The sequence below is a fragment of the Entelurus aequoreus genome, linkage group LG01 (genome assembly GCF_033978785.1).
Source record: "Entelurus aequoreus isolate RoL-2023_Sb linkage group LG01, RoL_Eaeq_v1.1, whole genome shotgun sequence".
NCBI lineage: Eukaryota > Metazoa > Chordata > Actinopteri > Syngnathiformes > Syngnathidae > Entelurus > Entelurus aequoreus.
Genome location: NC_084731.1, coordinates 85,069,021 through 85,096,166, shown reverse-complemented (window position 1 = coordinate 85,096,166; position 27,146 = coordinate 85,069,021). Strand labels below are relative to the sequence as shown.

Here is a 27,146-nt window from a genome sequence, read left to right as displayed (position 1 = left end):
TTATTATTATTATTATTATTATTTATCTTACGGTATATATCAAAAATAATATTGAGCAAAATTTAATTGAAATATTGTCGATGTGGCCCTCCAGCAGTGCTCGGGTAGCTCATGCGGCCCCCGGTAAAAATTAATTGCCCACCCCTGATATACAGTATGTGGAGATGTTCCACTGGCTATCAAGAATAAATGGACACTAACCTAAATATAACACATAACGTTCACACTATTATGATTACACAGAAAAAGAACAAATGTAGACAAAACATTTTTTTGCAATTATGACAACACTAGATGTCTGTACCTTTCCCCGCTGTGGGATACATTAACTGACTAAGTGATCTTATTTCCAGTTTACGAAGCTTCTCAAACACTACAGATAGAGTAAAGAATAAACTTGGTTGCATCAAAGAAAGTTTCTCAAACAAATCAAATGTTTACACAAACCTTTGACTTAGTTATCCCTGCAGACACGAGCGTAGTCCGACTGTATTCCACAAGATGATAAAAGTGATATTTTTGAGAGACATTTCCCTCAACACACTTTTGTCATTTCCCTGACTTTATTCCATTTATGAACCACCTCGGTCAGGACTTTAGTAGAAGGTATGATATTAACGATAGGAAGAGCACAGCAAAGCACAAACTCTTCATTTACTAACGCGTCTCTCACTTGATTTAACACTACGCTCAAGCTGGTTGACTCATGTGAATTTCACCACCAGCAAGCAAAGTGGATATTCAACCCAGCAATAATGATAACAGCGGTAAAACTCCCAAAGGTTAGTATTACAATATAAAATGAAAATGACTGAAAAATCGTGATGGATAACTGCACTTTGATAAAATCACTGACTGACTGGGGCCAGCTGGCATATAGCTTAAATGCTAACATCTTCCTCCATAAAAAAACAACATACCCCAATTTAAACTTATATAAACACATTGCTGTTTGAGCAACTAAGCTATTCAACTGTGCACATTACAAGCTGTGCTCTCTTGGAAGTTAGCACAGAGTGGTCGTTATTTACTAAGGCGTTCAAAGACCGCAAAACAGAGACACAACGCATGCCAGAAATAATAAATAATAATAGATTTTATTTATTACGTTTTTTAAATAAATCTTAAAATGATACAGTACAAACAATAAAAGCTTAGCCATTGAAATGGATAACATACTAAGACTATAACCGTGTCAGTGAAGCATAAGTAACACAAGACATGTGTGTCACTGTGTCTGTTTTAGTTATTTAAATACTCAAAAGATTTTCATTGTGCGTAAGAGTAATTTTTGAGCACATTCAACAATAATAACGGTGATCATTTTTATCACAACTCGTTATTCAATTTGATTTAGATTCTTGGGGGGGAGGATTCGATTCAAATAGATTCTCGCAATATATAATATGGTATACAAATGATAATAAAACCTTTTTCCAAACAGATCACGTGTTACAAAACCCTGTCTTGGTGGCTGACATACTGCGAGTAAGTAAGAGATGGCCTCAAAATATGTTTGTGTAAAAATAAATTCTTAAAAATGTTATATCATTTCAGAATCATAATAAATAAAAATCTCTATTCAGAAGTGAATATATTTTTTCCAACATTCTAGTATCAATTAAAAACTGATAATACACTTGGTATCGACCAATATAAGCTACACACCAACAGAGCACCGCTCCTCTCTCTAGACTCCAATTAGTCTACTTGTTAATTTCCTGTTGTATTTTTTCAAGCTAGCGTAACGGCAAGTTAAACGATAAGCATGCCTTCTTGTCTGCTCCGGCTTGCTCTTATCTGGTGTGTAACATGTTTAGCCTCATCCTCTAATGATAATGATACTTGAAAGAAATGTAGTTTATTTGCTGCAATGGGGGTGATGATTATTAACTTAGGGCAGATGCTCCACACTGTGTACGGACATACACAGAACTTTCCTCCAGAAGGTCTTATCTTTGTCCATGTAATGTCAGATGAAACACAAATTGAGCTGTTTGGCCACATTACCCAGCAATATGTTTGGAGGACAAAAGGTGGGGCCTTTAATCCCAGGAACACTAGGACTACCGTCAAGCATGGTGGTGGTAGTATTATGCTCCGGGCCTGTTTTGCTGCCAATGGTGCTTTACACAGAGTAAACGGGACATTGAAAAAGGAGGATTTCCTCCAAATTTTTCAGAACAACCTAAAATCATCAGCCCGGAGGTTGGGTCTTGGGCGCAGTTGGGCGTTGGCTAAATCAGGCTAAAATTAAGGTTTTAGAAATGGCCTTCCCAAAGTCCTGACTTAAAAGTGTGGACACTGCTGAAGAAACAAGTCCATGTCAGAAAACCTACACATTTAGTTAAACTGCACCAATTTTATTGCAGGGAAACTTGCCAAGGGACATGTAACCAAATATTAACATTGCTGTATGTATACTTTTGACCCAGCAGATTTGGTCACATTTTTAGTAGACCCATAATACATTTAAAAAAGAACCAAACTTCATGAATGTTTTTTGTGACCAACAACTATGTGCTCCAGTCACTCTATCACAAAAAAGAAGAGTTGTAGAAATGATTGGAAACTCAAGACAGCCATGACATTATGTCCTTAACAAGTGTATGTAAACTTTTGACCACGACTGTACATTCCTATGCAGTAGGCAGACTGTTCTATACCAGCACAACCGTTGACTGTGGCTCTGCGCAGAGAAACAAATCATTGCTGAAAGCCGACAGTTGCTGGCAGAGGTGTGGACTCGAGTCACATGACTTGGACTCGAGTCAGACTCGAGTCATGAATTTGATGACTTTAGACTCGACTTGACAAAATGTAAAGAGACTTGCAACTCGACTTAGACTTTAACATCAATGACTTGTGACTTCACTTGGACTTGAGGCTTTTGACTTGACATGACTTGCTACTTTCCCCAAAACCCAAACCTTAAAAAGTTATTTGGGAGCGCTCCGTATCTTTCATTTTATACGTCTGTGTCTATAAGCGTGTGTGCTGCTTGTCAGCGTGTGTGCTGTCAGTACAACAGTCAATCAAATTAAATCTACGTTGTTTTCATCCCACAGCTCTCATCCAATCCAATTGCAGGACAACCACCGAACATGAGTTGTCAAACAATGCGGCAGTGAGAAACAATTATGCCAAAGTTGGTTTCGTTCGGGTATAAAAACTACGACTTGGTCAACAAAAAACGAATTGCCGTATGCAAATCACGCAGTTCGAATATTACAGACGGAGACGCAACAACTTCCAACTTCGTTCGACATTTGAAGTTGCACAAAGAAGGGTAAGTTTTGAATGTAAGATAACGTTTATTGGCTAAGTAACACGACTTTTATTTGCTGTGTAGTTAAATCAGTGAGGCTGTAAACTCACTGCTAACGTTATAACCATAGACATCTTATAAGGGTACGCAGCATTGAGCGCTACTGCCTACTGGCGCAGACGAGACGCGGAGCCGCCATCTTGGAGTGGTGATCCGCTCCACTCAGTGCAATTCATTTGGCAGGAGCAATGAACTGTCAGCAAATTTAATTAATCTTACCTCACTGAATACCACTGATTTTCACGCGTTTTTTTTGTCATACGTGTAGCTATGATAACGGACACATGTTTTGGCGTTTTTATTATTCATAGTTTGCTTAACAGTAATATAATATTCTTATACGCTATAAATGACCAGACGTCCGAGATCAAAACTGGGAATATAATCCCAGAGAAGGGGGAAATAAACGGTCAGCTATTTTTAAGTTGAAGAAACAATATGATTAGATTATATATACATGCGTATATCCTACATAAACAATGTATGAATACATTACATATCCATATATTTTAGGGACCTATAGACTGTAACTCTGTTGCTGCAGCAGCAGAGTTTATTCTGTCTTGACACTTTGTATTGATATTTTGTATTACATTCTTCCCTTAAATGATAATGTTTACAGTGATTGTTTTATATCTATTTTTTATGTATGTCGCTTTGGATAAAAGCGTCTGCCAAATACTTAAACATATATAAACACCTGAAAGTCTTTATATTAGCTAAAACCACCAATCTGTTTCACTGGATTCAGAATAAAACCAAATGCTGTCTTACCCAACAATGTTAGTATTTGAATATTGTTACTTGAAGACGTATTCCTGGTTACAATTATACTGTTAAGAACGTATTGTCTTATACTTTGCCTAAAATGAGAATGCATCATAATCAGTGGCGGCTGGTGAATTTTGTTTTAGGTGGGGCTGAAAGTTTGTAAACCAAACCCCTGTAGGGGTGTCATCCTCCCCCAGAAGATTTCTTTGTGATTCTCACATACAAATATTGAAGATCTTTGCTCCTTCTCAACTTTGTGGTAATGTTATTTTCATAAAATTCAACCAATAGTATGTTAATGTTTGTTTTTGCAAATGTGTTTATTCTGTAAAGGAATGAGTTAAATGTTTAAAATTGTTTAAACTATTAAAATGAATGGTTAATAGTGCTATTATGAATTGCAATGTCAGCACTATTTTTTTTCCTGCAATTTCAAATGCACTTGTTTTAATAAATAAATACAGCGTTTTAAAAGCATACACAAGCTGTGTAAAAATATTAGTCTGTGGTTAAAAGGACTTGAAAGGACTCGAAACTCAAAATGCAGGACTTGGGACTTGACTTGAGACTTTCTAGTCTTGACTTTGGACTTGACTCGGGACTTGCCTGTCTTGACTCGAGACTTCAGGGCAAAGACTTGAGACTTACTTGTGACTTGCAAAGCAATGACTTGGTCCCACCTCTGGTTGCTGGACCTCTAACATCACAGCAGCTACACTACAGTGTTACATTTTGGTACGCTTTCCGGCCACAAACAACAGGGGACAGTGAAACAACTATATTCTAATGACCGAGGAGCAACCACACCACATTGCTCAAATACGTTCTGCACATCTACTGTAATAATAATGTTCCTGAGTTTGCCCGTGGGTGTCGGCACTGGAAGCAAATGGCAATGTAGATTCTGTGTCCAAGAAGTAGTCAATCTACTTATGCAATTTGCTTTAATCAGGTGAATACTTTCTGCTCTGATTGTACATTTGTTTATAATATAAACCATGAGGGACAATTATGAACTCATTTAACTCCTCTTGGAGCTCTTTAAACATTTCTGGCTTTAACAATTGTACAATTGTCTAAAAAAAAACTCAAGCACATAGCAAAATTAAATTACAATCCATCAAGAGATGAGGAGTGCATTTTACTGTTTAAGTAGTATTCAATGACAGTGCCACTTCAGTTCTGATGCTATCAAGTCTCAGATAAATGAATGACTAAAAGTTATCTCATTAAAGAGGAACTCCACTTTTCTTTGTAATTTTGCCTATCGTACACAATCACTATGAAAGACATGAATGATTTTCTTTTTTTTTATGCATTTTAAATGTTCAATAAAGGTAAATAAAAGTCTGCTTACAGCGGAGCCACTATTCCGCCCATAAAATCCAATAAATAACCATTCAAAAAGCGCCAACAATACTATATAATAATAAATATGAAGAATAAATAATAGTATAATATTTTGTGACTTGAATATTAACCATGTATTAGTGATATTGTTTTTATAAAAGCTAACACAGACAAACTATGTATAGCGGCGCCGTGATCACTTCCTGTGTCCCTATGTTTACATCGAGTGGTCTGCTGTTTCCTCGCTTCCCTGCTCCCTGTAAGTTTATTGTAGATCATAAATCATGCCTCTCACCTGAAAAGTAGCTGGCTGAGGATATAATCCGACAAGTTGGGACACTTTGACAGCCATTTAGGATCTGGAACTGGCGAGAACGACATGAAAAGCACTTGTGATGTCCCACCCCTGTTTCTTCGCAAGGATTATGAGGCATTTTTAATCTAAATGGGAATCAATGAAAATCCCAGCAGTCGGCATCCTAATGACAGCAGACCTTGCACAGTAAGTGATCATTTATTATGTCCGTTGGCTCTCATAAAGACTGCAGTGAGCAATAATCAGTGATGAAGAAAAAAAAAAAGCAAACATCGTGATGCATTTTTGAAATTAATGTGCCGCGAATGCTTAAAATGATCAAAAAAGTAAACATTACATTTCATTATGATTGTGCCTGTTACTACATTACATATATACTCACATCATGTATATAAAACCGTAATGGGGGTTTTTGGATGTTTTTTTAGGGGCTCTATAGGCAGACTCACACAATGACACTCATTTATTTCCAATATAACGGGATTAGGGTTGTCTCGATCCCGAAATGTATTTCGATACGTTTCGATACTTTTCTAAATAAAGTGGACCACAAAAATGGCAATATTGGCTTTATTTTAACAAAAAATGTTAGGGTACATTAAACATATGTTTGTTACTGCAATCGAAGAACAATTTTTTCCTTAACTAAAATAGTGAACATACTAGACAACTTGTCTTTTAGTAGTAAGTAAGCAAACAAAGTATCGTAATTAGTCTGCTGACATATGCAGTAACATATTGTGCCATTTTCCATTCTATTATTTTGTCAAAATTATAAAGAACAAGCTGTAAAAAATGATTATTAAACTACATGTTCATTTACTGTTGATATCTGGTTATTTTCTGTTTGAATATGTTCTTACTACACTTCTGTTAAAATGTAATAACACCTATTCTTCTGTTGTTTGGTAATTTACATTAGTTTTGGATGGTACCACAAATTATGGTATCGATCCGATACCAAGTAGTTACAGGATCATACTTTGGTCATAATTTAAGTTTTCATGTGTGCAGGGATGTATTTCTTGAGTTTATGAATGTAAAATGAATTTTTTAAAAAGGAAAAAGATTTTGTGGCAATACAAAATATCGATGTAATTATAGTAGTATCGACTAGATACGCTCTTGTACATGGTATCATTACAGTGGATGTTAGGTGTAGATCCACCCATGGCATTTGATTACATTGTGACACTGGTGAGCTATTGTATCCTCCTATGGTGTGTAGTGAAGCATGTTTAGCTATTCCTCATCCTGCAGGGATGATACTTGCAAGAAACGTACTTTATTTGTCGCCATGGAAGCGAGGATTAGTGATTTAGAAGTAGCTAAAACACTGCCGACTGCGGATGGACATTATCCGCTAACTCGCTAGCCATGTCTTAAAGCACCTCTTCCTGTGGGCGTTTCCGTGTTATAACTTCACCTTTATCTTTAGTTTTTAAGCCAAAATGCGTCCGTTCTCCCATTTCTGTCTACACACTGTGTCTGCTTGTAAGTACTCTGATTGTGCGCCGCCGAACATGCTCGTCTGCTCGTAAAACCAGCAATGACATGACGTGACGACGACGTGCCGTCATGCCTGTAAAAAAAAAAAATATGGCGACCCGGTGCTTTTCAAACAGAGTATAGTACCGTTTTTGATTCATTAGTACCGCGATACTCTACTAGTACCGGTATACCGTACAACCCTAAACTGGATCAATGCAATTTCAAGAGGTTCTTTAAACAAACAGCATGGCTTCTCATAAAGCTGTAGAATCTAAACGGGGCAGCAAGGATGGAGGTCTGAATCAAACAACTATCCCCCTTTTTTTCCCGAGCAAAGTTAACCATTGTAGAGGAAGAAGCATATATAATAAGCTTGAGAGGCCATCGATGAGCCAGACAGGAACAACTGTGCACTTGTGTCAAAAAATGCATGCAAGAACCTTCCCTATGTTTCATGGTATCCATCAGACAAAAGCAGTTCCAAGGATCCAAAAAGCAAATCACGATGTGATGTTTGGTCATGTCAGTCAATATACAGGTAAAAGCCAGTAAATTAGAATATTTTGAAAAACTTGATTTATTTCAGTAATTGCATTCAAAAGGTGTAACTTGTACATTATATTTATTCATTGCACACAGACTGATGCATTCAAATGTTTATTTCATTTAATTTTGATGATTTGAAGTGGCAACAAATGAAAATCCCAAATTCCGTGTGTCACAAAATTAGAATATTACTTAAGGCTAATACAAAAAAGGGATTTTTAGAAATGTTGGCCAACTGAAAAGTATGAAAATGAAAAATATGAGCATGTACAATACTCAATACTTGGTTGGAGCTCCTTTTGCCTCAATTACTGCGTTAATGCGGCGTGGCATAGAGTCGATGAGTTTCTGGCACTGCTCAGGTGTTATGAGAGCCCAGGTTGCTCTGATAGTGGCCTTCAACTCTTCTGCGTTTTTGGGTCTGGCATTCTGCATCTTCCTTTTCACAATACCCCACAGATTTTCTATGGGGCTAAGGTCAGGGGAGTTGGCGGGCCAATTTAGAACAGAAATACCATGGTCCGTAAACCAGGCACGGGTAGATTTTGCGCTGTGTGCAGGCGCCAAGTCCTGTTGGAACTTGAAATCTCCATCTCCATAGAGCAGGTCAGCAGCAGGAAGCATGAAGTGCTCTAAAACTTGCTGGTAGACGGCTGCGTTGACCCTGGAAAAAAGAGCTGGACTGCTGCTGAGTGGTCCAAAGTCATGTTTTCTGACGAAAGCAAATTTTGCATTTCCTTTGGAAATCGAGGTCCCAGAGTCTGGAGGAAGACAGGAGAGGCACAGGATCCACGTTGCCTGAAGTCTAGTGTAAAGTTTCCACCATCAGTGATGGTTTGGGGTGCCATGTCATCTGCTGGTGTCGGTCCACTCTGTTTCCTGAGATCCAGGGTCAACGCAGCCGTCTACCAGCAAGTTTTAGAGCACTTCATGCTTCCTGCTGCTGACCTGCTCTATGGAGATGGAGATTTCAAGTTCCAACAGGACTTGGCGCCTGCACACAGCGCAAAATCTACCCGTGCCTGGTTTACGGACCATGGTATTTTTGTTCTAAATTGGCCCGCCTACTCCCCTGACCTTAGCCCCATAGAAAATCTGTGGGGTATTGTGAAAAGGAAGATGCAGAATGCCAGACCCAAAAACGCAGAAGAGTTGAAGGCCACTATCAGAGCAACCTGGGCTCTCATAACACCTGAGCAGTGCCAGAAACTCATCGACTCCATGCCACGCCGCATTAACGCAGTAATTGAGGCAAAAGGAGCTCCAACCAAGTATTGAGTATTGTACATGCTCATATTTTTCATTTTCATACTTTTCAGTTGGCCAACATTTCTAAAAATCCCTTTTTTGTATTAGCCTTAAGTAATATTCTAATTTTGTGACACACGGAATTTTGGATTTTCATTTGTTGCCACTTCAAATCATCAAAATTAAATGAAATAAACATTTGAATGCATCAGTTTGTGTGCAATGAATAAATATAATGTACAAGTTACACCTTTTGAATGCAATTACTGAAATAAATCAAGTTTTTCAAAATATTCTAATTTACTGGCTTTTACCTGTATATCAGTGAGTCGAGAAGGTTGACTCATTCCTGCAGTACCGTGGTACTACTGGACACTGCGCCTTGTGTGTGAAGCAGTGTGTGTGTGCAATGGTGAGTACACAAACAGGATGGTGGTGATAACTGATTTTTAGTCTTAGTATTCCATGTGATTTTTCATGCTTTTAGATAAGGACAGGATGTGACAGAACATTAAGCTCACAGGGAGCCTGGGGTCTATATCATGTCAGTGTTGATGCATTGGTACGGAAAGACTTACCCGAGCCTCTCTTTGACACCACTTTCAGGCAATGGACCACAATTGCGTGAAGTACGATCAGAAAAGGAATCGATGCTTTCATTTTTCCCCAAACCAGTCCTGAAAGAAAATGAGAGCAAAAATGATGGTGTTGTTCATCATTGATCATGTGCTGGTGTAACCAGCCTTGAGATGTAACGATTTCATATCACAGTTATTACGGCCAAAATTATAATGTATACCCGATACAGATATTGGAGCCTTACGTATTGGATCATACTGATATTAATCCAATACGATGTCAACATGATTCATACATACTTTCATGATTTTTTTGTTGAATATTAGAAAAGGTTTGATCAAGTGAAATTACTCAGAGAACAATGGTAGGTATGAAAACACTAACCCAGCCCAAAATGTTGAAAGAGCCATATTGGACCAAAAATTTCAAAAATAAAAATCTGTCTCTAGTCGCAAATAATTAAAAGCCTTATATAAGTGTTGTAATGAAGTCAACACATGTTGTAAGTGTCTATCTAAGTCATATTAGCCTACTATCAAAGGCTGACACAAATCTTTGTTGACAGAAATGCTGTATTTAAATTTTTATTCCACACATTTTTGCAACATTAAAAATCATTAGTAAAACGGAGGCTTCTCACAGGATGAAATAACTTCTGGAAATTACTGTTAAAGTTAAAGTAGCAATGATTGTCACACACACACTAGGTGTGGTGAAATTTGTCCTCTGCATTTGACCCATCCCCTTGTTTATGTTCTTTGTTTGTTTTGTTTTTTTGTTTTGCTTTGTTTTTTTGTTTTTTTTGTTTGCTCCATGCTTTTTTTAACCTGTAAAGCACTTTGGTTCAATCTAAAAAGTTGTTGAAAATGTGCTATATAAATAAAGTTGACTTGACTTGACTTGTTCACCCCCTGGGAGATGAGGGGAGCAGTGGGCAGCAGCGGTGACCGCCCCCAGGAATCATTTTTGGTGATTTAATCGAACCCTTGATGCTGAGTGCCAAGCAGGGTGGTAATGGGTCCCATTTTTATAGTATTTGGTATGACTCGGCCGGGGTTTGAACTCACAGGGCGGACACTCTAACCACTAGGCCACTGAGTTGGCTCAGAATGGCCATAGGTATAGAGGTGTGTGTCCAAGTTAAAGGAAATGGCAGGCTGTCTTCTTCTAATGGATTTATTACAATCTTTGCGAGCTGGGTAACATTTGCTGTGGTCTGGAACAACATGGCATTCAAACAACTATCAGAAATTTAGCCAATATTATATTCAGATGATGTGTCATGAGATATGCAAATATAAATTAAATACACAGAGGACATAAGTAAAGGAAATTAAATGAGCTGAAATATACCTACAAACGAGGCATAATGATGCAATATGTACATACAGCTAGCCTAAATAGCATGTTAGCATCGATTAGCTTGCTGTCATGCACTGACCAAATATGCCTGATTAACACTCCAACAAGTCAATAATACCAACAAAGCTCACCTTTGTGCATTCACGCACAGTATACAACATTTGGTAGACAAAATGAGACGCAGAAGGAGTGGCATAAAACACGTCTTTCTGTGTCAGCATCGGAGAAATTTGTACATGTAAACAAACTACGATGAGTTCAAAGATTGCTGAAATTAGTAGGACAAAATGGCGCTCTCCAAATACTCTCATCAGTGAAGCATGTTTAGTATAAATGGTGGGACTAATAACAATTAGGAAGGTTTGTGTCATAGTTGTTCTCCTACAGAAAATATATTAAAACAAAATAAGGTCCAGGAAGCTACTAGGGCGGCGCTAAAGAGCCGCATGCGGATCCAGAGCCGCGGGTTGCCGACACCCGCACTAACCTCATGACAGATTTATGCTTTTGAAGTGGAGTGTTAATTTTGTTTTGTCAACACCTATTAGCCAGAATAATTAAATAAATTATGGGCCAAGTAGAATAAAGCAGACATGTTTTTACTGGACACTTTTTAATCTTATGCTTTAGACTTTTTGTATCTGTAGGGGATATGCAACTAATTATTTGATACTTGTTTATATTGACAAATGTTCATTAATGTTCAATTAAGGACACTCATTACATATTAGGGCTGCACGATTATGACCAAAACATTAAACACAATTATTTTCCATCAATATTGAAATGCAAAATCGTGATTATTAATCACAATTATTTACTGTTAATTAAAACATATTTATTTCCACTTCTTATTTTAAACAACTAATATGTAAACTTGGCTTTCATTTAATTTCATTGTTAGCCGCTAGCTAGCTCGCCATGTCTTAAAGCACCTCTTCCTGAGGGCGTTTCAGTGTTATAACTTCACCTTTATCTTTAGTTTTTAAGCCATAATGCGTTTGTTCTCCCTTTTCTGTCTACACACTGTGTCTGCTTGTAAGCCGAACATGCTCGTCTGCTCGTCAACCAGCAATGTCATGACGTGACTTCGACACAAGCGCGGGACCGATACTTTTCAGTACTTTTCGATATAGTACCGGAAATGATTCATTAGTATCGCGGTACTATACTAATACCGGTATACCGTACAACCCTAGTTACAGCCTTAAAGCAGGCATATTTTTGCAGGGGATACACGACTAAATTGCAGGTACAAAAGGACAACAGATTAATAAGCATATAAATGGAGCAAGGTGAGTTGGAGACAGTCGAACCTGGACAGCGGGTTTCATTTTAAGACTACAAACTCAGCTTCTTGTGAGAGTAATGCTCAAACACAAGCATCTCCATGAGGGCAACTAGAGAGCTTTGGTTGGTATGTTTGTCCCGACAAAGATGCTTCACATCGTTTCCACATAACTGAATCAGAAAAGCCATTTAGTCGGAACTATGAAAAGTCACAACAGCCCTAAGACCTTCGGAGGCATGCAAAACTGGCCAGCAGCCAAATATGGCGACATTGCTGCATTCTCCTGGTCAAAAGGCCTTTTGTTGTCGAGCCCTTGCTGGCCGCAACTGATGCTACCTCCGAAGAAGCGACACGCCACCACGCTGGAATCTTATCTTTTTAATTAGTTCTCTGCGTTTGGTGCAAGTCTGCAACATTGGCACAAAAACCGTGGTCTTTCTCTTTGGACTGAAGACAGAAGAAATGACTGAATCACAACTTTTGCGTGGTATCTTATCAGTTCACACTAAACACCAACCTTTCTTATCTCAAGGAAGGTTACAAAAACATGGCTTCACTGATTCAGCAATACACGGTAATTCATGTCTTTGTTTCATTAAATACAGAAGTACAGTAAGCCCATTGCCGGGAGCGCTGATAGGACACCGTGACATTAAAAGGCCAGTCTTGTTATTGTATACATTATGACATAAAGAAAAAAGAGCAAATGATGCTGGAGGGTATAAGATGTGCAGCATGCAGTTTGCATGACGAGTCGCCAATCGCCATCGTCGGGAGAGCAGGCCAGTGCAAGAGGAGTCCTGCAGCCGGAAGGGAAAAGACATCCCTATCGCAGGCAAGGCTGCAGCAGACTGAGCATGCTCACACTACACTGCATGATCTCCTCTGCAGGCAGGCAGCCATTAATGAATTCATGATGTTCTGGGAGAATCTCATATTGATTGCGGTCATGCCGGTTTTTGATTAATGTATTATCTTCTAGCTTGAAAAACAGGGTAGCATCTACTTGGGAATCTGGGCAAACACTCATAAAGCATGTCCAAGATTGGACTACAAAGTGGGGAACGCACTGCATTTCAGGGCAAATAACATTTCTTAAAAGGGAACCACACTTTTTTTGTATTTTGTATATCATTCAAGAGACAAGAACACATTTCTCTCTCTTTTTTGTACATTAGAAATTGTAATATACAACTTGTGATAGACAGCTAAAAATCTAAGAAATAGAGATTTGATCTATTCCGCCAATAAAGCGCTCTAAAAAAAAATGCTAACTTCCATCAACATTTAATATACCGTATTTTTCTGACTATGAGGCGCACTTAAAATCCTTTCATTTTCTCAAAACTCTACAGTAGTGTTTTAGCTACTTCTAAATCACTAATCCTCGCCTCCATGGCGACAAATAAAGTACGTTTCTTACAAGTATCATCCCTGCAGGACCAGGAATAGCTAAACATGCTTCACTACACACCGTAGCTCACCGCCGTCAAAATGTAAACAAACGCCATTGGTGGTATCTAGTCGATACTACTATGATTACGTCGATTTTTTTGGCATCACATCTTCTTTCGTTTTGTTAAAATGTATATTATGTATATAAACTCAGTAAATATGTCCCTGGACACATGAGGACTTTGAATATGACCAATGTATGATCCTGTAACTACTTGGTATCGGATTGATACCCAAATTTGTGGTATCATCCAAAACTAATGTAAAGCATCCAAACAACAGAAGAATAAGTGATTATTACATATGAACAGAAGTGTAGATAGAACATGTTAAAAGAGAAAGTAAACAGATATTAACAGTAAATGAACAAGTGGATTATTAATTCATTTTCTACCCCTCGTCCTTTATAATTTTGACAAAATAATAGAATGATAAATGACACAATATGTTACTGCATATGTCAGCAGACTAAATTAGGAGCCTTTGTTTGTTTACTTACTACTAAAAGACAAGTTGTCTAGTACGCTCACTATTTTTTTTAAGGACAAACTTGCAATAAGAAACATATGTTTAATGTGCCCTAAGATTTTGTGTTAAAATAAAGCCAACAATGCAATTTTTTGTGGTCCCCTTCATTTAGAAAAGTATCGAAAAGTACCTAAAAGTATTAAAATAATTTTAGTACCGGTACCAAAATATTGGTATCGGGACAACACTAGTCTTTACCCATTAAAAAACAATGTACATACCCCAATCTAAACTTGTATAAACACATTACTGTCTGAGCAACTAAACTATTCAATTGTGTACATTGAACCTACAATCTGTGCTCTCTTGCAACACAGTGATTCATATATGGTACCAAGTCAAATTCCTTGTGTGTTACATACTTAGCCAATAAAGATGATTCTGATACTTGAAGGAATATGACATGCAGATGTTTTATGGGACATTCAAGGACCACTTAACAGTGTAGGTCACCAAGGTTTGTGGGTCTATCTATTTCAGTTATAAAAAAACATCTGAAAATGTTAGTGTGTGCATAAGTACTTTTTGAGCACGTTCAACAATACTGCGATAATAATGATGACAATTTGGGTCACAATAACTGTGATATGAAATATTCATATTGTTACATCCCTATCAAGGTTAAAATCACTGTATCTGTTATCATGAAAACGGTCTCAAAGTACCTTTGCCAGCATCTGACTATGTTTTGGCTCACTCTCATCAACTAAAGATATCCTGACGCATGCAGAGATCACGGACGACCAAAAAGCACATTTACCCTATTTCAAGAAATGATCCTTCCCAAAGTAACCTGGATTTAAAAGGAAAGGTCATCCTTTTGAGCATCCATCTTTGCGAGAAAAACGCTACAACCACCACCTGTCTCTTGTACTCAAATTGTTTGTGTCCTCGTTCTCACTCACTCCGTGTTTCCTTCTCACTTGTCCAAAAGTCAATTACTTTTGTGGAGGGCTGAGCAGCAGCAACGGCGCCCTGTTGACTCTGAGGGTTTACCTCAAGGTACGCCTCTCACACCCGCACAAAACAATTTCCCCAATCAGCCACAAAGGCTTTACGAGCATTCCCCTGATTATAATTGAGAACTTCGGCTCTATCCACATTTTCTGTTTCAATCTTTGTATCTGCACATCAATACATTTGAATCTGATCAGTTGTGTCTGATCTAGGGATGCAATGATTAACCAGTTTTACTGTTAGTCTTGATTAAATACCGTATAAACGTGCCACTTACAAGTAGCTTACTGTGAGTCAGTTCAGTGTAAACAAACAGCGACTGTTTAACGTTAAGAGATTCCGTCTTTCTGTCTGTGTTCAATAAACCACAGAAATTGTAAGTTATATATTGAGTGTAAAAACCTCGCAGAATAACAGCACTATACCATGGGATTTAATTATGTGCAGTTCAGTCATTAATAATACGGCATGAAATATTATCAAAAATGAATGAATAGGCATGGATGACAATTGATATCCGAGTAGTAACATTATTCCCTAGTTATCAATAAAGTAAACCTTAGTGGTTAACCTTAATTTATATATTACTATTAATATGTTTTATTTATTATTTTGTAATGTTACTATAAAGTTATTATTTGAATCCTGTTATTTCTGACAGAAATGCATTCACATCAAAATATCTTAGGAATGTCTGTGATTTTATAACTGTTTTCGTTGTGAAATTAATCGATGCATAATAATCTTTATAATTCTGAAATTGTGATTATTACTGTAATTTAGGGATGTAACGAATAATGGTAAAACCGCGGTAAAACAGTTGGTACTACCATTTTAAATTTAAATGATCAAAAAACCATGATTGATAACCGCACGTTGATTAACTCATGGATTGACTGGCGCTAGCTCGCTAGCTTCAATGCTTAAATCATTCCCTATTAGGAAACGAGATATGCCAACCTAAACTTATATAAACACATTGCTGTCTGAGCAACTAAGATATTAAATGTTGCATTTCGAACCTACAGGCTAAGCTCTCTCTCTCCACAGAATACAGAGTGGCCTATAATCTGAGGAACACCAGATGGATGTGTTTTTAAGGTGTGTTCAGGGGCCACGGCACAAAGTTGGATGCCACAACGCACGCCAGAACACTATTAGTGAAGCATAAAGACAAAAACCATGCAAAATAGTGAGCTTTCTAACAGTGTCTATTTATTTTAGTTCTAAAGAAAATGGTAAAACTAATTTAGTGTACAGTTTTAAGTACATTTTGAGCACATTCAACACTATATCAATAATAATTACAACTGTGATCATTTTGGTCACAATAATCGTGATATGAAACTTTTTTTATCGTGACATCCCTAATCAAGAGTGTTTACCCATGGGCCATTATGAAATTGAATCTGTCCCAATTGCCAGGGGCAGCTGGCATCTTCAATTTGGCCTACAATACGACAGCTCGAGTTCAATTTCAACAAGCAACCTGGCCAAGCGTTTTTATATTGAATTTAAATACCCAGACGTCTGACAGGTGGCAATTTGTTACCCACCTTGTGGACAATGTGAGAAACTCGGATCAGTGACCTTGTGATGTGTACTTTCCTGACACCACAAGCACAGCATTCACTTGTATGACCCAATCGAAACAACCTTTCCTAGTCATGGTGGAGAAAAAAAATTCAACCCGCATAAAAAGTCAACACACATGGTGAAACATAACACAACCTAGTCACTAAACTTTGTGGATATTCTAAAAAAAAAATTACACCCATTTAAATCCAATGCAAGGTATGATGGATACAAACGCAAAACACTCTCTCCACACTTATCTATGTTTGACTTTTAGCTGCTTGATATTACTAATTGATTACAAAGGTTGTCACAGAAGTAAACAAAGTAGGAGTTGAACGTTCACATACTCTTAATATTCAATTATAATAACTATTCATTATATATATTTGACCTGCTCAGTGGTCTTGTGGTTAGAGTGTCCGCCCTGAGATCGGTAGGTCGTGAGTTCAAACCCCGGCCGAGTCATACCAAAGACTATGAAAATGGGACCCATTACCTCCCTCAGCATCAAGGGTTGGAATTGGGGGTTAAATCACCAAAATGATTACCGAGCGCGGCCACCGCTGCTGTTCACTGCTCCCCTCACCTCCTAGGGGGTGGAACAAGGGGATCGGTCAAATGCAGAGGGTAATTTCACCACACCTAGTGTGTGTGACTTTAACTTTAAATCCATTATATTATTATAATATGTAAACACATACACACGCACACACACATACGATTACTCTGCATGCAGTCGGCTTTTGGCCCCAGGCCAAAATTTTTGGAGCCCAATGCGGCCCTTCAGTCAAAACGTTTGGACACCCCTGGCTTACACTCTTTCCACTGTTGCACTGCTGTTTGTACTGGTATGTATGTATTTTTTTAACATGCTATGTATGGTTTATACTGCATTTCAACTGCACCTAACAGAGTAACCTTTATTTTATTACGTTTGATGGCAATAAAGTGTTGTATTCTATTTGATGTGTCCGCTGCCTACTGAAGATCAAACTCACAGTGGACAGGCTACAGACGTCTTTGTCACACACAAATGTCGCCTTCAGTACATCCGGTGTTGTCCTCAACACAAACACTGACTCAGCCGAAGTGCCCAGGGTGAATTGAGACCTGATTTTAAGGGGAAGTGATTTTGGATAGCGTGCACCAAATGACGAGAGCCACAAGCTTCTGCTAATCAAAAAGTCCAGGACTCATATTGGAAATAAAGAAACCTGCAAAGCAAACACATCTCAATTGTCCTTGGGTGACGCAGACAAACCATTACAAATCTGCTCTCTGTGCTGAATTATTCTACTTGAGATTATCTAATAAACCCTGAAACACGCCTCCAGGTTACTGACGCGCAAATAGGACGTGAGGGAGAGAGAAAAGGGGTCCTTTGTTGACTGTAACTGAAGACTCGGAAAAGCAACCGTGAGAAAATCGAGGCTGGTCCATCCAGCCTTGTTTCTTGTAGCCAGTACAGTTTGCCTCGGCCAGGGTGCCGCAGTGATACTGAGAGGCGGAGCATAACATTGCAGTCCATTGATTTGTCAAAAGACAATTGCTACATCTCTGCAACAATCAATCAATTAATCAATCAAAGCTCTTAATCACAAGTGTCTCAAAGGGCTGCACAAGCCACAACAAATCAGATCCCACATCAGGGCAAGAAAAAACTCAACCCAATGGGATACAATGAGAAACCTTGGACAACAGATGTACTGAAGGAAGAACACCAAAAAGCAAAGAAAAGCATGAGTATCTGGTAATTCAGCCACATATTAAGGACAAAAGAAAACAGCTGTTGTGTGTCTTCTATTTGTGTCCTATTTACTGTTAGTTGTGGTTACAACACATGTGTTGCCTTGCTAAGGCTAGGCGACATGGCTGAAAACTATCACGATATAAGTTTTTTACATCTGTTGATATCGTGAATTATTAGGTCTGTCACGATTAATCGATATATATATATTTAATAATAATAATAGTGAATTACATTTGTAACGCACTTTGCATTTGTTAAAATCTCAAAGTGCTACAAAGTATGAAAAAAAAGAAAGGTAAAAAATAAAAATAGAAAGTTAGAATATCCATCCATCCATCAATTTTCTATCGCTTGTCCCTTTCGGGGTTGCGGGGGGTGCTGGAGCCTATCTCAGCTGCATTGGGGTGTATAATAGAAAATTTAAATAGAAATAAAAACATGAAAAACACTAGATAAACACTACATAAAACATAGAAACAGATAAAATAGAAATAAAAACATGAAAGCACTGGATAAAACAGATAGGCAAGCAGTGCATTTAACAACAAGAAGGCAGAGAAATTAGATAAAAGCTGTGCTAAAAAGGTGGGGTTTTAGTCCCTTCTTAAAACGGTCGACTGACTCTGGTGCTCTAATATGGTCGGGGAGAGCGTTCCAGAGTTTGGGTGCGGTCGAGCAGCTTCTTAGATTAAACTTCCGCAAAATCGGTATCGATCCAATATTGTTTTAAAAGGAAATGTTATCGATACTAGAAAAAAGAAAACATTGGCTTTGAGAAGGGCAGACTTTATATGAAGTTTAGCACTTTTAATAATAAGGACGTAAAACGTTTTTTTAAGTCTGTCTGTGGCGCCATTGCCATCAGTCGGCAAAACAAGAATGGCCGACAGCAACAGTGGCTGTGAAAGGTCACAACAACTGCAAACGCGACCAGACAGCATCATAAATTAAAAACAACAACTTTCAGCTACAGCATAATTGCAAAAGCCACACCAAATACAAAGCCGCAACACAACTTTTCCCACATCTGCGGTCCCCTCCAAAGGTTCTCATTGTATCCCATTGTGTTTAGGTTTTACTTACCCTGATGTGGGATCTGAGCCGAGGATGTCATTGTGGCTTGTGCTGCCCTTTGAGACACTTGAAATTAAGGGCTATATAAATAAACTTTGATTGATTGATTGATTGAGACACACACATAATACACTTTCCTTGCAACAAATATATATTGTTCTGGCTTTTTAAAAGCCATAGTATTGTTATTTGAGTGTTTAAATATGTTGATCTTCTCCTGTTTTAATTTGTAAAAGTTTTAGAGTGTTTCTTAATGATAACGGCTAAACGGGGTTGCACTTCACAGCGCGTTTATGTGACGTCATGTGGGTTCACCTCCTGTTATTGACACGTCCGTGTATGGATCCATCCCTCAGTTCTAAGAGAGCACAGCCTGCAGGTTCAGTGTACCCACTTGAATAGCTTAGCTGCTCAGACAGCAATGTGTTTATACAAGTTTAGATTGGTGTATGTGCATCGTTTTTTTTTTTTGTCAGAAATGCTCTCCAAAGACTGTTAATTCATTTTGGCTATCTTGTGAGCTTATTTCATGGCTAACGTATCTGATACGTTATACGTGATCTGTCATCGTCGAGGACAAGAGCATAGATAGATAATAAAACTGTATAAACTTGGCATTGGTTCCAATGGATGTCTGTGGCTCTCTATAGATTTCTAATTATATGGATTTCTTTTCCTCGTCTAAAATGTATGTATTCTTTTTTGGTGCATTAGTCCATGCTTAAACACATCTGTTAATGCTAACTACTTTTGCAATTAATGCCAGCACTTTAACTTACTAGGCAACATTAGGTGTGTATTTTCCTTTTTTCAGCACACCCATTATATCCAACGATTTAGGACACTTGTACTTCAGCACTATAAGACTTCTTATGCACTTTAACTACAATGGTGACTTTATTCTTGATCTGTCCTGAGCTGCATGCAGCAACCTACTGTGTTATATGAGTCTCCATTGTATTTTATTAGTATTACTATATCTGAGTCTGTTTTATTGTACTGTTTATGTCTGATGTTGGTGCTGTCTTAACTTTTCTGTACATGTTTTTATGGACCTCGTTACTATCAACATGACGGGGACAACAGACGGGTATTAGCCTTAGGCTACAATCTGGCAAATTTACATTGTATATGTTCATTAAAGGGCACTGTACCATGTAATAAAGATATAATAAATACAGGAAATGAGGACTTCTTTTGAACACCTATTAACAGGACTATTGGTGTGTTCTAGTCGAACCGGCAAAAGTTAGGTAGGAGAAAATGCTGTCCTTTATAAATAATGTAATGTTTCTGTGTGGCCTGGTAGCAAATGGGCACCATTGCTAATGTTGTAATGTTGCAATTGTCCATGACAAAAAAGCAAGCATGCCTCATAAAAGACACTTGAACGTACAGTAAGACTCCACTTTTCAAAATACGCTAGCCTGATGCTAATTTACATTGGATTTGCCAAATACATGCTACTGATTAGCAGTAGCGATTTTACACGGCGATTTTAACATCCCCAAATGTGTTAATGAAAAGTACAAGTTAGATGCACTTTACATTCAAACGGCTGGTGTGTAATAAATACAATACTTACAGCCTATACACAACTGCCGTCTAATGTCTTGGAATTGCAACTACATGCAAAGTCTACAATTGCTTGTATTCCGTCAGCTGACTTCTTCCCAGGAGTGAAAAACAGTGGTGGCCAACCAAGCCAAGCCAGATGTTGTGCAGCAAGCAGCGCGCAAACTCTTGAGAACGCAATGGGCCTAGAATCTAGATCGTTCTGCAAAAAGCAAATACGAGCAAAACATCAAACTATGCAATGGAATACATCCATATACTTTATCACAAAAAATGTAGTCGAGTGATATCAATAATTATCCGTTGGTGGCGTTCCCAGATATATCGAACCATCTTGAGCTCCAGACATCATTCTACATGACAAAACAGTTGAAAACCTGGAAAAGCATGGAGGTCTACAACTTATTTATGTGTGGCTGGGTGAAGGAAATTGGTACAAAGACTCTCCCGGATAAATAATGCATCGTTTTTGCTCGGGTAAAGTAGCATTTCATGGTTGATATTTGTGTCTAGCGAGGATACGTCCATGTAAACACACAGGGACTGCTAGTACCAGACAACTGACACCCGTGACTGCTTATCCATTTAACAAAATTAACAATTACTGAATCATCATCATATTTGATTTTTGTCCTTTTGTCATATGTGCTCCGACACTTTTGTGTACAAAATAAACAAGAGGGGAGACGTAGAAATACCTTTCCTGGCAAAGTATCATTGACCCTGACTTTCTGGTTTATGTTTGTTAAAAATAAAATACAAACAATATCAGGATATTACTTAGATGGGAAATACTTAACAAGTATATTAAAAATACATCAAACAAACCTTTAACGAAGTGGTCATTGAAAACGTGTGCGTTCTCCCTTGGAGCGAAGTGCGTGCCACTTTGTCGTCATTTCCTAAAATTTTGCACTCGTCCGCCCTTCTTGGTTTCCTCTCGAGGAAATCTCAAGGTTCGTACAGCCGAAAACAATGCAAGCATAGGGCCTTTTTCTTCAAGAAAGGCTAAATTGCGCTTAGTCCCCATTGAGAACAGACGCTGCTTGACCACCGCGCATAATTAATGAGCCGGACGTGACATCATTTAAATCCAAGCGATATAATACTTGTAACTTATACTCAGAAATGTAAGAAAACATGATATAACAACTGGACAGCAGTTAATATCAACTCACTGGTAAACACTAAATAAAAAATTAGACTGTATCATTAAATAAATTAACATTTATTAACACATTATCACCCACATAAGTACCAAAACGCTAAACAATGGCTGCCCACTGCTCTTTAAGAGAGTATGGGTCAAATGCAGAGACTACACGGTGTGGCGAAGTTGGTAGAGTGGCCGTGCCAGCAATCGGAGGGTTGCTGGTTACTGGGGTTCAATCCCCACCTTCTACCATCCTAGTCACGTCCGTTGTGTCCTTGGGCAAGACACTTCACCCTTGCTCCTGATGGCTGCTGGTTAGCGCCTTGCATGGCAGCTCCCGCCATCAGTGTGTGAATGTGTGTGTGAATGGGTGAATGTGGAAATACTGTCAAAGCGCTTTGAGTACCTTGAAGGTAGAAAAGCGCTATACAAGTATAACCCATTTATCATTTATCATTTACATTGTCACTACATGCGACAATAAAGATCTTCAAAACAAACAAAAAAATCGGTGTAGATTCCCTCGTACCGAGAACTTGTACCATATCAATTTAAATTTGAAAAGGCGCCCATCCCTAAATGTACCTGTAGGATATTCAGGGGAAAGCAGATTTACTAAATCAACTTTGCAGGTTTAAAACCCTGCTGATCCACACACAAAACCTAAAAGCCCAACAAACGCTGGGTTAAGGTGGTCATGGCTGTTCACAGGACTTGAAGCTGTATTTTAAACTCATACAAGTTTCAAATAAGTCAAATGTGCAAATGGTGGCATGGGTCCACGTGCAAATAAAAAACACGTCAATATGAAAGCGTGTCACCATGAACCATGAAATGAAGGTTCCTGGTTTTTCGGATTGAAACATCAATTCTTTTAAGATTTCGGAATTGGCAACTCATTGAGGACTAAGAAAAGGCACAGGAGAGCCACAAACAGAAGGAGCTTGGAACTGTAGTACATGTGAGCAATCAGTCAAGTGTTAAAAGGTCACACACAGACAAATTAACATAAAGTGAACCCTTTCCCTAATCTGTCACCTGAACAGAAATATGCAGAGTTGCGATGGTAGGCAGACTACGCAAGTAAGCTTCAAACACGATAACGGATGATCTGCATCGCTTTGCTCGGCAGCTGGGATTGAATATTGGAGGGACAAGGAGGGCTGTGTCCCCAGGCCCTTTTTGTAAAGTGGCTCATAAATCAAGAACCCTGTTGAGATCCGTCTCTGCGGGTCTGCTTCCACTGTGCTCGGGCTGGGAAACGCTCCACTAAAGCCCCTCGGACGCCACATGAAGGACACCTGAGTTGCTTAACATGATTACCCTTGTTACTCAGAGCTGTAATCGCTCTATTTGCCTGTACAATTCTGAGATACGCATCTACAACCGTTTGTTTAAAGTCTCCTGGTATTACGGCTGCAAAATTAATAGAATTTCAATCACGATCACGGTTTTGGCTGCTACGATTAAATGAGGTTCATCATCGGGGATATTAACAATTAAAAGCAGGCTACACCGCATATCAAACCAAGCACTTTTACAAACAACAGTCATCCAACCACCAGGGGGAGAACAAAAGACCGTGTACTCATGTGAGAGTGAGTGAAGACGGGAACAGAGGGTGAAACTAGATTGGGTAATCGCCAGTAGATGTGGGTCTGGACTTTTGTAAAGTTTTTTTTCTGCCATTTAAATATATATTATAAAATAAAAATAAAAAAATCATAAATTATACGTTCAATTATTGTCACTGTGAAAGTTCAATAATAAGTTGTTGTTTTTTTAATCAAATTAAGAATGTAACACTTCCTACACCACCTATCAAAAATACGAAATGGCTCGTATAAAACATAGTTGACACAGGTGTAGATACAAATTTTGTTCCTGAATCGTATCGGCAACAGTAAATTCTAAATCGAATAATTTTGAAGACAACTCCTTACACCCCTGACAATTATTGATATGTTTTGTGAAAGTAAAAATAAAGACCAGGAGAAAAATATATAAAATTAAAACATTGTTATTTAAAATGTAACCTTCTTCTGATTATAAGGCCCTCAACTATTAAGGCAGAAAGGAAATGAAATGTAACGCAACCATGAAAAACACAAACAATATAAACAACATTCAAAAATCCCATTGAACACTTAACAATAACCTCTTAAAAATAAGGTGCAAAAATAAGGAAAATGTAAGAAATAATATCATAATAAAGTGTAACAAAATAGTGCAAAGTGTGAAAATGTAAACATTGAGAAACCGGAGAAGAGCTACTGTTTGCAGGTTTAGTGCCAGGAAGTTACGGCTATGCTCTAAAGGGAAATAATAAAAGTATGTATTATAATTTGTGATGATATTGTATCGGATTGATATGGGTATCGGCCAATACGCAAAGCTCCAATATCAGCATTTTAGTGGAAGTGAAAAAGTATCGGGAGGCCCCTATAAATAACACACACACACGGCCAAAAAAAGTCTGCGGGCTGTAGAATGTTTTCTATTCGGGCTCCAGTACTCTGGAATGCCCTCCCGAGCATTTAAGTCCCATTTTAAAACTCACTTGTATACACTAGCCTTTAAATAGACCCCCCTTTTAGACCAGTTGATCTGCCGTCTCTTTTCTGCTCTGCCCCCCTCTTCTCCGTGGAAAGGTTATTAGGTGACCACAGATGATGCGCTAGCTGTTCACATCTGCGGTCCCCTCCAAAGGTTCTCATTGTATCCCATTGTGTTTAGTTTTTTCTTACCCTGATGTGGGATCTGAGCCGAGGATGTCATTGTGGCATGTGCAGCCCTTTGAGACGCTTGAAATTAAGGGCTATATAAATAAACTTTGATTGATTGATTGATTGACACACACACACAATACACTTTCCTTGGAACAAACATATATTGTTCTGGCTTTTTAAAAGCCATAGTATTGTTATTTGAGTGTTTAAATATGTTGATCGTCTCCCGTTGTAATTTTTAAAAGTTTTAGAGTGTTTCTTAATGATAACGGCTAAACAGGGTTGCACTTCACAGCGCGTTTATGTGACGTCATGTGGGTTCAACTCCTGTTATTGACACGTCCGTGTATGGATCCATCCCTCAGTTCTAAGAGAGCACAGCCTGCAGGTTCAATGTACCCACTTGAATAGCTTAGCTGCTCAGACTGCAATGTGTTTATACAAGTTTCGTTCCACTTGAATAGCGGCAACCCTTACACTTCACTTAACACAGACGTCATAACGTCATCAAAGTTTCCCTTCAAGCATTCACCCACAATATTAGCAATGTGGAACACAAATGAAGTGATAGAAGAGAGGTAATAATATAATAAATATATTGGTGGCAGCATAGGAGAAAGTTATGTACACGTTTCCCTTTTGCATCTCATTGCCCATAACCATTTAGTTCACATACAGTACCGATTCACGGTAGCTGGGAATTGATACCGGTACTCAACATTACCAATTTTCAGTACTTTTGTGTGTGTTAATGAATATAAAATCTAATTTTTTTATTGCAACATTTAAAAATGAGCTGATTATGATGACTGCTGTCAAAGTTGTTACAGCTTGTTTTATTATGAAAGGTCTAAGTTTCAATTACAGTTATGAGTCCATGACATTAGATGGCAGTAGTGTATAGTTTATGGTGTGTTGGTAAGTTCAATTGCTGTCTGTTGCGCCCTACAAAATGATAACTACTGTAAGTATTGTACTTGTTACGCACCAGCTGTTTTATTGTAATGTGTATCTTAATAGTGGTTTTCATTAACGCATTTGGAGATGTTAACGTCACTAATGCTAATCAGTAGCATGTCAACAGCAAAGCCAATGTATATTAGCAACAAGCTAGCGCATTTTTGGAAAAGTGGAGCTTTATTTCATTTACGGTGGAATGTTGTTTTAGTCAATTTCTTTATTGGCATTGAAAATTGCAATATTACCTAGAAGTAGTTTGGCTAAGTCCCTTCTCAGTGGGGTAGGAGGGATCGCCTCTGAGTGCAAAAAGCCAGCTGAGTCGACAACCGGGCGTGATGTCATCGTCACGCGCAACCCTGGTGCGAAACATGTATTTACGTGAATCGGTGCCCGATGCGACCGGCAGGTTTCTGTCGGTGCCAAATAAGTACCGGATATGTTACCCATCCCTAATAACTACTACCAAAGCAAATAGATTAGATAAGAGACAGATAAATTGTCTGATCAAAGAAATCGAATCCACAACTCGAGTTAATCTCAAACACGCAGTCAGATCTTTAAGTAACCATCTTTAATTAATCATATTTCCTTTTACCATGTTATGTTTGTAACTGTAGCAAAAACTGCAAATATTGAAACTAGTCCTTCTCACTTCCTGTGTTTGAGAGGTGACTAAACCACAGGGACAGGGGTGTTTGTACCATATTCAGGGACAATATACTGACCCACTAGTGTTGTACCGATACCAATATTTTGGTACCAGTAACAGAATTATTTTGATACTTTTCTGTTCTTTTCGGTACATTTCTAAATAAAGGGGACCACAAAAAAATCGCATTATTGGCTTTATTTTAACAAAAAATCTTAGGTACATTAAACATATGTTTCTTATTGCAAGTTTGTCCTTAAATAAAATGGTGAAAATACAAAACAACGTTTAGTGGTAAGCAAACAAAGGCTCCTAATTTAGCTGCTGACATATGCAGTAACATATTGTGTCATTTTCCATTCTATTATTTTGTCAAAAATGATTAAGGACAAGTGGTAGAAAATGAATTATTAATCTACTTGTTCATTTATTGTTAATATCTGCTTACTTTCTCTT

At 38.1% G+C, this 27,146-nt stretch overlaps 1 protein-coding gene across 3 annotated transcripts in view; it reads right to left on the bottom strand.

Moving 5' to 3' along the window:
• LOC133658044 (interleukin-1 receptor accessory protein-like 1) overlaps positions 1-27,146 on the bottom strand; it is a 496,379-nt gene that overhangs the window by 451,209 nt on the left and 18,024 nt on the right. For all 3 annotated transcript variants that reach the window (XM_062059657.1, XM_062059673.1, XM_062059665.1), the window contains exon 2: positions 9,629-9,727. In XM_062059657.1, coding sequence (XP_061915641.1) covers positions 9,629-9,710 — 82 coding nt within the window. In that variant the 5' untranslated portion in view covers positions 9,711-9,727. The remainder of the gene's footprint in view (positions 1-9,628; positions 9,728-27,146) is intronic.